The sequence below is a fragment of the Rhododendron vialii genome, chromosome 1a (genome assembly GCF_030253575.1).
Source record: "Rhododendron vialii isolate Sample 1 chromosome 1a, ASM3025357v1".
NCBI classification, from domain to species: domain Eukaryota; kingdom Viridiplantae; phylum Streptophyta; class Magnoliopsida; order Ericales; family Ericaceae; genus Rhododendron; species Rhododendron vialii.
In genome coordinates this window covers 673,076-689,674 of record NC_080557.1, presented here as the reverse complement: position 1 = coordinate 689,674, position 16,599 = coordinate 673,076, and the positions used below count along the sequence as shown (strand labels likewise).

At 39.3% G+C, this 16,599-nt stretch overlaps 1 protein-coding gene and 1 pseudogene across 1 annotated transcript; both read right to left on the bottom strand.

The window, feature by feature from the left end:
• Positions 1 to 779: 779 nt before the first annotated feature.
• On the bottom strand, positions 780 to 6,748 carry LOC131335530 (uncharacterized). The gene is made up of 2 exons (XM_058370933.1): positions 4,824 to 6,748; positions 780 to 1,004 (listed from the first exon to the last, which is right to left on the bottom strand). The coding sequence occupies exons 1-2, from the start codon at positions 5,389 to 5,391 to the stop codon at positions 964 to 966; spliced, it is 609 nt and encodes a 202-aa protein (XP_058226916.1). The 5' UTR covers positions 5,392 to 6,748; the 3' UTR covers positions 780 to 963.
• Positions 6,749 to 6,821: 73 nt separating this feature from the next.
• LOC131315655 (protein FAR1-RELATED SEQUENCE 6-like) lies at positions 6,822 to 11,525 on the bottom strand (annotated as a pseudogene).
• Positions 11,526 to 16,599: the final 5,074 nt, after the last annotated feature.

Here is a 16,599-nt window from a genome sequence, read left to right as displayed (position 1 = left end):
AGAAAATTTAGTGTAGGATTTAAAAATGGTGCGTTATGTGTAGAAATTCAAAAGGGCATATAGGTCATTTCATGAATAGGTATAAGGACAAGTAGGTCAATTTGCACGGGGGTCATGTTGTAATTACTTGGAAAATTTTTGACCGTCCATATGGAGTAAAAGGTTGCAAATAGCGGCCCCCAATTTCAAGAAAAAATCAAGCAGTGCAAACTTTCGGGGCCAACAAAATGATAGCCCGTACGAAAATTTCCATTAGCAGATTAGGGCGAGGATGGGGATGGTAAACAAGTTTGGAAATCAGGGACGGAGGTAGTGATATCCAATCCCGATCCGCCCCGTTGCCATCTCTTCTCGATTTGTGGCAGCGTGCTACTCCACCTCTGATGTTGGTGCTCCATTCGGGCACCTATGACGGTGGATCTCGGGATGATGCACAGCACAATGCTATTCGCTAGCCACACAGCACCATCCCCCAGTTCCTCGCTCACCCCCTCTCCCTCTTATCTGTTTCTGGGTGAGAAAAAGATGAGGGCTCTACTAGTGTCGGGAGGCTTTGGTTTGGGATGGAGTGATGGCCAACTAGGAATTCTGGCTTTGGTGTTTGACTGTGGTTTCTGGAGGAGTGATGTCAAACTAGGGTTTGTGTTGGTAAATGCTAGATACCTGTATTTATCTTCGCTGTTACTGTGAATTACTGGCTACATTTTTGGCAGCAAAACCGCCTTGTTTTCTGCAAAACACAGGGGGCTGCATATTTGGTCTTCAAGTCCAAACAAAAGTTATGCAAAATATGAAAATATAAGACATAATTTAAGTGCATCTCTGTGCTTCTACATCAGTTTTAAAGGGAATAAAATACACGACTCAAACATAACACAACATAACCTAAATTAACCAGCAAAAACATGACATTAAGTTAAACCGGCAAAAACACCATTCACAAACACTTGAACATCCATACGATTAATGCATCTTCACTGCCTCCTTCCTATATCGGTACTCACCTGCTTAAACAAAAACATAAAATCAATCAAAGATACGTACAACTGTAATGATCAACGAATTTAAGCATTAATTGCCACACAATTATCCCACAGCCTCCAAGTCTCAACAAAGATGACCTGCTAAGATACCACAGAGAATAGTTCATTTTCAATTTCAGCATTGATTTACACTTTCACAAGAATCAGTTTCCCCACGAAGCTTAACAATTATACCACTAAATTGGTTGAAGCGGCCAAAGTAAAAATGACACAACAATCGCTCCCAACAGTGGAAAAGATTACACAATTGGGTGACACTTGACAATATCCAAACTACACAGGCCGTTTGGCAGTAGGAAGAAATATAAACTCCATCACTACAAGTAAGAGGCTTTAAACTACAATCTCATGAGAAAAACTTGCCCAAGATTTATTAATGTCGTTTGAAACTGAAACTTGCCAAGACTGAAGTACTATAATAAAAACAAACAGAAAACATACATGAAATTGGCATTCAGGAAGTACGATAGGGAAATCAAAGGCAATTCCCAGTAAAGCCTTATCCTTATATGTCAAACCATTAACATCATACACATGCTAACACACAAACATATGATCATCAATTACAAGACTTAAATTGCGCAATAAATAATGCACAAGCAAAGTCAAAACATGCGTTAAAACATAGCTGTTGTTTCTTCCTATGTCCCACAGTCCTTCAAAACTGCCAACGCACCTGCTCTTAATCCTCGCTCTCGCAAATTGTAGTAGTATGCAAAGGCGGAGGGATTAAGGGTCAAGGGGGGTTCCTTGACCCCACTAAGGTGTTAAGTTTTCATTGGATAAGTGTGATTTCTTTGGGAATTTAATTAACTTGCCCCATATGTAAAATGTATTCTTGCCCCAAAGAGCAGCAAAAATTACAGCACCTTGCCCTTCACAGCTCATGCTTTTTTGTCTTCTTCATCCCCCAACTTGGGAAACCTTTGTTGGGTTTGGCATAGTTAAAGTTCTTGGCTACATATTAGGAAATTTTTCCCCCAATTTTTATAAACTCTGCAGGTAAAGGAATTATACGCCATTGTGTTACTAAGTTGGACCTTCTTCTTTTTTTTGAAAAGCAAATTAGTTTTGGACCTTGTGATTGAGAATCTTGTAAGAATTTAACTTGTGTGTTATTTTGGGCAAGAAGAATTTAATTTATGTTGTTGTGCATTGACTTGACATCCACAAAATATGAATATCGTATGGGTCAATCGCAAACACAATTATATGTTATGAATAGATTTCCACTTAACTACTTTATAAAATGTTTGGCATTTCGGTGTATTTTTTTGGAGCATAATTGCAGATGATTATGTGTTACACTCCTTTCTATTTGGCATTTCAGTGTATTCCAGATCATCAAGTACGAAAAATAGAATTTATTTATCGTAGATAATTGACCCCACTGCCAGTAAATCCTGGCTCCGCCCCTAGTAGTATGGGATGTTTCGCTCACGAACCAGCACTATGTGACCAAGGTTTCTTCCCACCGCCATATAGACTATTCATCCATTACAAATTCAAAGTAGGGAAATGCTGGTTACTTGATAGGCTACTTTTTAGTTGGCAATTATACAGTAAATAATACTATTAAGATATTATTATTTACCAATTCTATGCCGTAAAAAATAAAATAATTCAGGAAAGCAATATGCAAGGAAATTCCTGGTGACTAAAACAAAAAGAAAAAAAAAAGGCAGCAGAAAAGAAATATGCAAGGAAATTCCCGGCATCGGAAAAAAAAAAGCAGCCCAAAAGAAGAAGAAGAAGAATCTGGGATAGATACACACATGCCTTTCTCCTCACCAAAAGTTTGGTATCATAAGCCTTCTTACAAGACTATGAATGAAATCATTCAGGGGCAAGGTTAGAATTTCTAGTCTCTAAACTTCACAGATTGTGCATTGACACCATTCTGCCCCCGCACATTAGCCGCATTACCATCCATCTATGTTGTCTATGCAGGGACTTGTTCAAGTTCCAGGGTCAGAGTTAGAGAGAATGTTGTCAAACAATATAACAGCATATCCACACATTGAGAACTTGAATGAAAAAGCATAGCAGGTATACAAGTAGGGTGGAAGAGTGATGAAAAATGTAAAGTCCCTGACCTGAATACATAATCTTTTGAAAGGGACAACACTATTTTCTTTTGTGGACTCAAACGTACATGGGAGGAAAATTTTGATTTGATTGGTTAAACGGAAGTGTTTGCGCCTGTCAGTCTTTCCACTGTACTTAGTGGTGACTGTTGTAAAACCTTTTCTTCTTTTCCAGTATGGGTGTGCGCACGTCAAATGACTCGATAATCAATTTTCTCATTCCTTTCACAGGGAAGCACCATGTGTCTAACACAGGCTGCCTCCTCCCCCTTCTGTCTCTCCCTCTATTCTTTGGCTACAAAGATCAAGACTGGCACTTCGTTAAGCTAACCAACGGATGGATCTCAAACTATTTTCGGTTCAACTCTAATTGCTCTTGCTGATGCTAGTGGTATATTGCTTACAGAAGTCAATCGTCATATTCAACCATTAGACAAAATGGCTCCTCATTTATGAAATCCACCAACCCTTTAGCCTTTTATTTTCTCCCCTAAGTTTAGTGACTATTGCCACCACCACACCCCCCCCCCCCCCCCCCCCCCCCCCCCCCGCTCAGCTCTCACCACCTCCACCTACACTAGTCCACTGGTCTCCAGAAATCAAGAGGCCACCATCTTCCCAGAAGCATCTTTCCAGCCACTTTAGGCGCTATCTTCCCAAACATACTACAATGTTCAAAGGGAGAACACCACAGGGTCTCCCTCTTTTAAAGCTATGTAAGGTCTTTTTTAAGTCATAACGTCATTGTTAGTAAACTATTTCTTCTCTCCTTCTAAGATTTGACAACTGCTCTCAACTTAACTGAGTGCCCCTAAAGCTCACTTTTTTAGTTTTTACTCCTCAATTTTATAAACATGATCATCTGTCAGGCAATGTTTCATCAATTTGGTAAACTATTTCTTCTCTCCTTCTAAGATTTGACAACTGCTCTCAACTTAACTGAGTGCCCCTAAAGCTCACTTTTTTAGTTTTTACTCCTCAATTTTATAAACATGATCATCTGTCAGGCAATGTTTCATCAATTTGGTAAACTATTTCTTCTCTCCTTCTAAGATTTGACAACTGCTCTCAACTTAACTGAGTGCCCCTAAAGCTCACTTATTTAGTTTTTACTCCTCAATTTTATAAACATGATCATCTGTCAGGCAATGTTTCTATCAATTTGGTAAACTATTTCTTCTCTCCTTCTAAGATTTGACAACTGCTCTCAACTTAACTGAGTGCCCCTAAAGCTCACCTTTTTAATTTTTACTACTCAATTTTATCGACTTGATTATCTGTCAGGCAATGTTTCATCAATTTTGCCTCGCTGTGGACACTTCGTTATTTTATCCTACTAAAAATAAATAAACACCATATCTTGCAATACAGTGTGGATCATCACCTTAAACTGCGTTTGTCAAATAGACTGCGTGTGCCTAATCTCATACTATATTTGTTTCTTGTATTCCCATTAAGTGCCCTATTCAGTTTTCTACTCATGCTTCTGTTTTCTATTTTCCTAAATACAAAGGTGCATTAGAATTATGTTCGTGTAGGAATGTTGAAGAATGAAAAGCCGAAAAGTGGGCGAGGATAAAAAATAAAAGAAGAAGAAAGCACGATAGCAGATGAAAAGCCTCTCTCTCTCAATGCTATAAATACGAAGAAAAAAAAATACTCCACTAAACATGAAAAAGTGGAAGAACTTTACCGTTTATAAAATCGTCCTGGAAGGGAGTAGAGTTGGGGCCCAAATTATTCAACGTGAGGACACCAGTGGTCGTCGACTGGGAAACAATTGCTTTGTAACGTTTGGTGAGGCCGCCGGCGCAATCCTCCTCGTCGACTGCGCTGAACGTGATGATAAATTTGGTTATTCCCCGGTCATATTCAAGGCTGGCTTCCAGCACCTCCACGAACCGAAGATTACCCTTAGCCCCCTTCTCCGCCTCGTCGTCTTCGCTTTTCGAATTGTGTTCGTTCACGGCAGACTGGGCTATGCTCACAATTTCGATATTGTTTTGGGGATCCATGATGGTGGCCGTGATGGTTTGAAAGATGTATGAATCTTTTGGATAGTGGGAGAAACTAATCCCTATTGAACGACCAGCAAGCCAATCGGCCATTGAAAAATGGCATCCCCGCCGATGGTGGATGGTGTTGATGATGATTGGGGTTGAGAAGCAGCTTTTTAAAAGCTCTGAAATTCCAGTTTTGCAGCGTTGGCGAACAACGGCGTTCCCTCCTCTTCCGCTGCTAAGGAGAATCCGGAGAGCCATAGCAAATCCTAGATCTGGTTTCTCACAGATAAGCCCAAGCTGAACCCTAGATCTGGTTTTATCAATAATGCTACACTTACAACCTTCTTTTACAACATCTTTACAACATTGCTGACATGGCAGTGGAGGGGATTCACTCACTTAATCCAGTTAAAAAAAAAAGGAGAGAGAAAAGGGACTGAAATCCCTGGAATTCAAAACATGCGATTGTTTTTCCAAATCACACCAGACTTCAACAACTAGGGAGAGTGAGGCGACCTCCCACCACCGCCGACCGCCACCACTGCCTCCCCACCTCCGGTGACCACCTCCCATCAACGAGAGACCCCTGTGCCTCCGGCAACCACCACCACCGCACCGACGAGATTCAAAATCACGCAGAGAGAGGACTACGAACCAGATCAACGACCAAGGTCTCTCTCTCTATCTCTCTCTCTCTTTGTGTCTGTGGGTGTTCTATATTTGAGCCTTCAACTCAGTTTTTTGGGTTACAAAAGAACCCTAATTCGAAATTTGCCTTGTAATTGGAAAACCCCCAAATTACCCTGCACTTGCACGAGCTTCCATCTGAATTGTATGAGTTCGAAGCCCTAATTTTATTGCTTCGCTGGTATGGATGTGCAAAAAAAAAAATTACACTAGCCCTGTATATAATATACAACTTGTAGGTTGGCACAAGCTAGGTGCGTGCACCTTATCCTATGTAATATCTATTGTTTTGCGTCATTCGGTTAGTTGAGCTGTAGAAAAGTCTTACATGAGCAGTAGAAAAGCCTTATATGAAAAGCAGTTTTATGACTTGTCTGTTGTAGTAGTGAAGTTGAGTTTTCAAATGGTATTCGACAAATTAACTCGTTCGAGTTACTTTTTCTAAACATCTACTCTATGAACTCCTGACCCCTGCTTCCTTTAACCAACTCTTTTCGACATTCCCTTAGTTGTTGAATATGATTGAACCAGTTGAAGTCCCCTGGGCCAAAAGTTCTTGATTTGTATGTGTGTCATTTTAAGGGACAGTAACGGTCCAGGCAAACCAATTCTGCAGATTGACAAAAGGAAAACGGTTGCAGTTATTTGTAATCTTTTCTCACTGGAAAAACATTGCTGATTGCTTGGTAGTTTCTACATGTCCAACTTCAGGAAAAAAAAAATTCATTTGCTACTACTTTTATGGTGCAACCTTATTTTTTTTGTTATGGCACAGCCTTGTTTTGATACAATTAATGGCTGAAAGTGGCTTTGTTTGCTACTGTTCTTTCAGCCTTGTTTTGGCTGAAAAAGCCTTCTTTTGATGGTAGTATGTTCATGCTTGTGCAACTGTTATGGCTAGTCATGCCTTGTTTTGGTACTATTTTCTTGGAACCACTCTATTTGTTGTACTGTTGTGATCAAGGGCAATTAAGTTTATGGAAGCATAATGCCTTTGCGGTGGTCCTCAAACACATTGCCCTTGAGTCTCCAAAAAACTTAATTGCCCTCATCCCCAAACTTGTCTGCTTGTAATATTTGAGTGCCCTCTCCAATCATGACTATTGAATAAGGATGGCATGTTTGTTTGTGAACTTGGAAACATATACATGAATTGGTTGAAGCCTGTTCCAGTTGGGCATGAACTTCGAGAAAATTGGAAGATGCTTCCACCTTGTGCCATATTCGGTTGCATATTATGGGGCATCAAGTTTGGCCACATTGATTGCCCCATGTAGCTTTGATGACTCTGGCCAACAATAAAAATGAGAATTAACAATAACTTTAACATGATTCATGAAATTGTGCAATAAACTAAAATTTCTTACATTTACATTGACAACACTCTCTTGTGTCCCAAACACATGGTCAACCACAATCTCCTCAACCTCCTGAAATTAGCAAATAAAATAATTATTAAGTATTCATCGAATATTATTATATGTCCATATTAACAAATCATAAAGAACTTATATCTTAGCTTTTTCCCTGGGCAATGTCGTCTTCTTCTTTTCTATTTTCTTCTTAACAGCTTTTTTCACAACACCTTGCATCCTTTTACACGGCGGTCTCCCTTTTCGACGAAGACCTTCCGGGTCAAGTATGTTCGTACTCTGTTTGGTTTTAATAACCTCATCTCCAAGTGAAAATGAATCATTAGGAGTTTTGAAACCCACATTACTTTCACAATTAACCGAAACGTCCATCAACTCTCGTTTTAGTTCATGTACCCGTGTCATCACCATATCGTACTTCTCTTGAGATGCTTCTGCTAAATCAGCAACCTCATTAAAGAGATTGCACATATTGTCATGCCGACGCGTTTCAATTGACGTTGACAACTTATCGTAACATATCCGAACTTTAGTGTGTACCCTTTTCACATTTTTGCACCATCTTTTCAACACATACTTGTCAGGCACTTTTTGAATTCCTCTTTGAAACCACACCATCAATTGGTGTTTGCACACCATTCCTCTAAAATCAAACAATCGACAATTACAATGTGTTTCATTGGTTTCAGAATTAAAATCGACAGTAAATGACACTTGTTTCCTCTTTTTCTCTTCTTCTTCTCCAAATGTAACCCACTCTTGTACCTCATATTCGGACATAATACCACATTCTTTTGTCTTTGAACACAAACAGTCAAGTTTTTCAAAAAACTGCTTTTGAAACTCCTAAAACTTTGAATTCATGTAAGCACTTTGAAATTGCTTCTCCAACTCATCTTCAGTTAGTAACGGGATATAAGTGTGGAGACTTTTCGCATCTAGTTCATTTTCACTCTCTATCTTATTCGCCAAAGCATTTTCATACTGCTCCACAAACTGTTTCAAGGTCGTCTTTTTATGAATGTAACCATCGAAATATGCATTCATACTCTCGCTTCTTTGTGTGGATGACATCCCCGCCCAAAACATATCTTTCAAATAAGCAGGCACCCATCGTTTCCTTTCCAGATACAACCCATGTAACCATGTATTACTTTGAAGCTCATACTTTTTGATGAATATATCCCAAGTATCCTCAAATTGTTTTATTGTCAGTGAATCATAAACAACCTTGCGCATACACACCCTAATTTTCTCGTAGGCGTTGTACCCATTCAATTTTTCAGGCAACTTTTTCATAATATGCCATATGCACCACCGATGTCGGGTGTTAGGGAATATTTTTTCTATACCATTCTTCATAGCCAAACATTGGTCGGTAATAATTGCTCTCGGAGCACGACCCCACATGCATGTCTTCCAAGTTTGAAATAGCCACGAAAATGACTCTGTATCTTCATGAGAGATTAGCCCACATCCCAATAAAATAGATTGACCATGATAATTCACACCTACAAATGGAGCAAAAGGCATGTTATACCTGTTTACCAAGTACGTTGTGTCAAAAGTTACAACATCACCGAACTCCTTACAAGCTGCCCTACTCCTTGCATCAGCCCAGAAGACATTTCTTAATCGACCATTATCATCCAAATCCATTGCAAAAAAGAAGTCAGAATTGTCGGCTTTCATCTTCATGAAATAATTGTGCATTGCCTCAGCATCTCCTTCCTTAACTAGTGAACGTCGCACTTTATCCACATAATTTCGGCAATCTTTCTGACCATACGGAAGCTTATCAGGTCCCCCAGCCTCAATCTGAAGTGAGTCATAAGTCTTGTTTAGGTTGATCCCGGCTTTATCATTTAGTTCAAGCTTTCTTTTGACATGCTCATCAAGTATCCTATTGCATTTGAAATACCGTACCTTTGAAGGGCTCTATACATGATTGTGCTCCCAAACAATCCGGTTTAACCTCCACTTTCCATCCGGCAGTATAACAACAGTAACGTGAGCTGGACAATCAATTTTGGATTGCGGACGTGGTTTTGCTAGGTTGCTTGTTGTCACCTTTGCCTTTCCACCACGACTGCAAGAAAGAGTTACATAACTCAACTTCCCATCTTTTCCCTTTCTCGATGTTCTTTTGCACACAGCAAACCCTTTTTCTTTAGCAAATTGACAGTAATAGAAATAAGCTTTGTCTAATGAGTCAAATGTCATTCCCACTTTTGGTTCCTCAACTCTATCTTCACAATTTTCTATTGCCTCATTCCCATCCTCAGTAGTATTTATCCCATCACACTCTTTGTTTGAAGGACCTACCTCTTCTTCATTTTCACTATATCCACTCCATAACTCTTCTTCTTCTCCAGTGACTCTGCAAAATTGAAGAAAAAAAACCCCTCTTAATAATGCATGGAATTGACATAAAGATTGTATTTTAGGGTACTATCAAAATTGATTGGATTATATTACAGGATGGGAAAAATACCTGCCAAAATCAATTTGGTCATCTTCGTTTGTCCTCCGCTTCGGCGATGGAGAGGGCATTGCCGACGGAATAGACTCCGGCGACATCATCTACTTTTTTAGAAACAAAGGAAACATATTAGATACATAGCACATGAGAAAGGGGTCTAATTAAAATCAAAAGTCAATTAGAGCACATAACGACTTTTAGAATAGATTTCTTATTTACAAATATAAACAAAAGCCATAATCAGTTGTATTGGGATGAATGACTGACCACTAATTGGGAATTCCTAAGTCTAGGTTTCAATATGAAATGAACCTTGTAGGAATCAATTTACAAATGCAACAGTGAACACATACAATAGACAATAATGGTTGCACACCCAATTTTACTAACATAGGCTGGGAAGTGTTTGTTGCAAATTGAGCCTCAAAATACAATCCGAAAAAGAAAATTTCACCATAAACAACAAATTGGATTCCAAAAGATGCTCTTCCAAAAAATATAAAACCAATTCCCTAACTTAATAGTGCTAGTAAAATTAGGGTCACCAAGAAGTTGCTGTCCATGAGAATAAAAACTTCAGTTCAAATATAAAACACCCACTGACATACAGAGAGAGAGAGAGACCTTGGTTGAAGTTCGTCGATCTGGTTCGTAGTCCTCTCTCTGCGTGGTTTTGAATCTCGTCGGTGCGGTGGCGGTGGTTGACAGAGGCACAGGGGTCTCTCGCCAATAGGAGGTGGTTGCCGGAGGTGGGGAAGCAATGGTGGTGGTCGGCAGTGGTGGGTGGTTGCCTCACTCTCCCGCTCTCCCTAGTTTGGTCGATGTTTGGTGTGATTTGGGAAAAACAACCACGCATTTTGAATTCCAGGGATTTTGGTCCCTTTTCTCTCCTTTTTTTTTTTTTTTAAACTGGGGTTAAGTGAGTGGGCCCCTCCACAGCCATGTCAGCAATGTTGTAAAAGAGTGTTATAAGTGTAGCATTATTGTTTCCAGAAGCCACTACTATGATTAGGCTTGAATACTTAAATGGTCTTTACAAAATAGAGTGAGTTTCAATTTCGTCCTTGAAAATTTTTTTGTTTCAATTTCGTCCTTCCAGCTTTTGACTCATTTCAATGTCATCCTTACCGTCAACCAGTGGATGGAATTCGCCTACGTGGATAACGAAAGCCTTTTGTGGGAGCCTTTTCAGCACCAGCACACCTACCTGGCCCCACCTTTCTTCCCCCCAATATTACTCATGTTCTTTTCCCCCCCAAAATCAGAGCAATAAGGTTTCTCCCAAATCAGTTCTTCCCCGTTTGAAGCCCTAAATGCGATCCCCAAACAACATCATCAACCTTACCAAAAACCCTCTCCATCACTTAGCAGATGCATCATCGACCTCAATAATGGCTACCCATTCATCAAATAGCAGTGCAAGCAGTCAAAAGGATCAGCTTCGCAAGTGCGGCAAGAAACTAGTGTTGACGCCTTCAAGGAAGGATGATAACCTGTCTAAGGGTTTTTGATAAGAAACGTATTGTTAAGCCTCTCGTTATCCATGTAGGCAAATTCCATCCACTGGTTAACGGAAAGGGTGATATTGAAATGAGTCACAAACTGGAAGGACAAAATTGAAACAAAAAATTTTACAATGACAAAATTGAAACCGACTCTATTTTGTAAGGACCATTTAAGTATTTAAGCCCTATGATTATGATTCATGGGGAGTGGTTCAGAATGGGGAAATGACGGCGACTTGGGTTGGGTTGGTTAGGTTATTGGGGCTAACCTTGGGCTTGCATTTAGTAGCCCAACCTGACCTGACCTGGCCTGGTTATATGACTTTTTGGGTTTTCCCTATTCATTGTGTTAGGAGTATTGTTTTAGGCCTTGTTTAATAAAAGTGATAGATGAGTGCGATTTGTAAGAAAGATATGATTGGAAGGGTGTTTTGGCAATTTTAGACAGTATGAACAAGGGTTGTCAAAAAAAATCGGTAAACCGTACTTAAGAACCGGTCTATTTGGATTGGTTCTGTAGTTTAATAGATTGGTTTTGTTCTAAAAAAAATGAGAACCGGATATTTTGGTTGCGTCTCTAGTTCCATAATTTGGAACCATGATTCTAACTGAACCAAACCGTTTACCTACATATGTATATGTTTGAAAAATCTATCAGTAAATACATTGCATCTGCATCAATAAAAAGTACACAGGATACATCAATCGCGCAATCCACCAACCCTTTGTTTCCCACAAAACTCTCCTAACTCCCTGTCACATTCTTTTGTTTCGCGTAAACCCTATTTTAGTAATTTGATTTCGTTGTTTTGTTGGGCTTCTGTTTTCACCCATTTTTGACACTTTTAGAAAGAGCTAATGATTGAGTGTCACATAGCAAGTGAGCCTGAACTCATGGTCAACAAAGAGTCAAAATCAAGTGAGCCCGCTTGGTTGGTCAACGAGAAAGTCAAAGTTGATCAAGTCCAAATGCAAAAATGATCAACGGTTGAAGAATCAATCCCAAAATGACAAAGGTACCCTAGATTTGCCCTACCCTAATATTCAGCAACGAACTCCTAATTTTCAGGATAGTTGAAATTTTTCAGGGTCTGATTGCATTCACAGGCATATTCTCAAGAAATAGTCCTTCACTCCCCTGGATTTTAGGCATTAAAAAGGTTAAATATGTGAGGATCAGGCATTCAAATAAAAGTTGGATTTTCATGCGCAAAAAAACAAAGCTAAGAGAAATATCATTTGATATGGGTTCCTTTGTTTGAAAAGAAATTAACTAAAAATCCCAGTACCATATAATTAGTATTATTTTTAAGATACATGAATGCCGAATCATAGACAAAGCACATATATACATTGGATTAATAAAAGAGGAATTTTTACGTAATTTTTTAAATAATATTCTCTCTCTGTGGATGTCAAGGCCCCATTCCGCTAAAATTAAGTACTTATTTTTTGAATAAATGTGATATATTGTGAAAGAATGACATGTTTCGTAACGGAAAATAAGCACTTAAAAAATAAGAATCTTAGCAGAATGAGACCCATGTTCTCGCTTCCTACAAATTATGGTCCTTCAAGATCGTATGCTATAAACAAAACAGAGAGAAATTGGAGGTTAAAAGAACGCTAATGGACGTGAAGAGCTCTCCTTCATGAAGATTGAAATCCGACTATTTAATTACGAAACAATCATTTAAAAAGTTAATAAGATGTCTTGGCCCGCCCCTGTGAGAGAGCTAGATTCAGGTATCAGCCCTGTTAATTCGATCACGATAATCCTGTCGATATGCATGTAAGACTCTTAGGCTTGTGATCTGGGTTGGCTCCCACATCGGAAGTTTGAGTTTTTTTTTTTTTGATCGGCATCGGGAGTTTGAGTTAAGTGTGTGTGTTTAAGATGATCCTCATATCCCTCCCTAGTTAGTAATTGCCTAGTAGAGGTGGTAGATAAAATTAATTCTCATCCTTCCGTGTTAAAAAAAAAAAAAAAAAACAAGATTGACACCCCTTGGGGTATTTCAGACATTTTTTAGAAATCAGAACGTCAATGAGACCGGAAGACAGGCCATACTTGTTGTCCACGACTTCGTATGGAATGGAACAAATGTCAAAAAGTGGAAGGGCCACTCCCCTAAGCTTTTCAAAAATAAATAAATTGCGAAAAGTTGACAAAATTTTCTCCACATGCGCAAACCGCATTCACTCTAGCCTAGCAAGGGAATCGATTCCCAATATACTGTATCCACATGTTACAAAATTCCAGTACCGAGTAAATAACCTGTCCTGATACCTGGGTCCGTTTATTTTAACGAGGGATGGCAAATTAAATTCAAATTTATTAAATAATCTAAATTCATTCATTAAAAGATAGATCCAACTCAGTCCATTTATTAGCTGCGTTAGAATGGGTCTAACACATCTAATCTATTTATTAATTGAATTTTAATTGAATCAATTTAAATGACTCAATAAGTCATGAGTATAACTCAACAAAAATCAGCTTATTTGGACGGTTGAGATAAATAAACAGATCCAACACAACTGCAGCAGCAAATTGAAGAGGAGAATTCTGTTGAATAATCGGCTGTTTGGAGCCTTGGCATTGGGCTGGAGATTCACCAGATTATTGTTCTGTATCTATAGCTGAATTGAATAGGCAGGGAAGGATCAATGAATCGGAGTATCGCTCTTCATGGATCGGAACAGTGGATGAGAGAGAGAGAGGGGTTGTTTTACTTGCCTTTGTTGTGCAAATTGCTATTGATTTGGTCGATCAATATTCAATGCGAGGAGTATTTTTTCCAATTTTACTGTGTGAAATCAACAATATTGATTTATTGAATCAAAATCATGTTGGAGAGAGAGAGGGGTAAGAGGAGAGGGAAAATGAATTTAGACGGAAGCACATTAGTTTAGAGAGAAAAAAACATGATTACGGGGTAATTTGGAGGAGGGAAATTGGAGAGAGAGTGTGTGAATGAATGAGAGAGAGAGAGAGAGAGAGAGAGAGAGAATGAATGGGAGAGAAATTTGGAGCTAAATTGAGCCGTTTTCCTCCAATTTTACTGCTGTAATTAAGTGTACAGGGGTAATTTGGTAATTTTAGTGTACATAAATATTTTAGTCATTTAATTTTATAGGGGTAATATGGTCATTTTAGTATACATTGATATTTTAGTCATTTTAAATTTTAGTATATATGTAATTAGGTTAATTGACGGGTCGGGTTTGCTTTTAAATAAATGGGTCGGATTGGATATGAGTAATTAGACTTGTAATTAATGGGTCTAAATGGGTCAATGACCCATTAAAGATCCAACTCATTAATAACTTACCCAATTTGGCCCAAACTCACTCATTTGCCACCCCTAAAAGTAGGATGCATGCACTCAAATTGGTTAAAGATCCTAATTTTCCGAAATTATGAAATCTACCATTCTCTTCTTTCTTTTTCTTTTTCTTTCTTTTTTTTTTTTTTTAATCTTTAGAGGCTCCTGTGTTCAAATGTTTTGCTTTAGGGGTCCCCAAGGCCCGTTTGAACCGTGACAGATTTGACGGGGTTCGAAATAAGTTTGGATTGAGATTTTCATAGTACCGAGAGATTAATAGCGAGGTTGCTAGTTAATTCTCTACGTTTGTTTCACATTCTCGACTAATATTGAGAGACCAATCCCATCATCCTCTAGTGGGGGCAGTGGAAGTTGTTAATAACTTAATACCCTTCTTCTTCTTTTTTCCCTCGGCAATACCCTTTATTTTGAACCGAATTGAATTGAAAATTAATTTTAGAAGAGATCGGGGATTGTGCGCAAGGATTTTGAAACCCAAAACGAACAAAAGTGCAATTCATATCGATGCAAAAAGAGCATATCCTACCATCGCACCATTATTAATACAAATTGAAGATTCATGCTGGGAGCTAGCCCGTGTGCTTTTTCCACAAGGGTGTTTAATCTCGACTGATGAATATGTTAGAAATTTTAATATCCAAAAGACTTTTACGAAAAAATACTACTCACTATCTATGGTTTTATGTTGAGTAATTTTATTACATCTCAAATCACTAAACGCTGAGTAGGAGAGACCATACCAATATGCGGTGGGAGAAATCTTGTGACTTCTCCGCTTATAAACGTCTGAAATAGTACTTCTTCTTCTTTTTTTATATACTTCTTCGATCTCAAAATTTTGATTCATTATTATTTTTGGATGTGAGAATCTTTGTCTACTCTTACTAGTCAAGAGAGGGAAAAAAAAGAAGTCGAGAATTAAAATGCTTTCCAAAAATGGATCGGAAAGAAAAAATTCATTGGAGCCCAAAAAGTAATGATTACATTTCTGAAGGAAGTACCCTAGAAAATGGGCTGGGTTGGGCCTGCTGGTGCAGTGGGCCTGCTGCTGGTACGAATATAGTCATCATAGAGCATCCATGGCCCGTTTGGATGCTGCTATATGTAGACACCTCATTCTGGACTGTCCAGATAGCGTTATTTGTCGATCTTTTATTTCCCCGATGATGATCTTAGTCGAAAACAGTTTAAGGACAAATGTGTGATTGAGCTTTGAGCGTCCCGAACCTCTCTCAAAACCCCTTTCAAACCCTTCAAACCAGAGCCAAATAGCCCCAGCAAAACCCAATTGGCATACGCCAGTGTCCTGGAGGCGTACGCCAGTCACCTGCCACGTGTCAGTCATCGACCAGGGGCCCATCTTTTACTGGCGCACACCAGTTAATAGTGGCGCACGCCAGTCAAATCCAGTCAAATCAACTTTATTCAGCAACTTGGGCGGGACTTTTGTGCCACCCTGACGTCGGCTACAGCGTCCCTGATGATTACTCTTGGCAGAGACGTTCCCTCTCTCTCCTACACCCCCCATCAAGGCAAGTCCCATGCATTTAATGCATGGGAGGCTCCAACCTTGCCTTAACCAGCCAAACAAGGCCCTAGATCAAACTGATCTCAGTCACTCCCCCTCTATAAATACCCCCCTTGCATTCATTTGCAAGGGGTTGGCCTCATTAAGAAGTAGAAGCTCTCTCCTTCCTCCTTTCTTGCTCTCTATCTCTTTTTCTTCCATTGAAAGAGAAAAGAAAACAGTCCACTTCCACACACCCTGCTGACATCCAGTCACCATCTAAGCTTCCATCTCCAAGCTTTAAAGTTCAATACCACCTTCAATCCTCAAACAAAAAGGTATACCACCTTTGTGTCCCTTTCTGTTTTTGGCCCCTGAGGGGAGCCAGTGAGGCCCAAGCTAGTAAGTAATGCTAGTCCTGGCGTCAAACTGGTAAAATACGACAATCGTATCAGATGGAACATGGCGCACGCCAGTAACCCTATGCCGTACGCCAGTTATGGCAGTACGAGCACCACTGGCGTGGGGATCATGGATCGTCATTCCTTTTGCTCTATCTTTC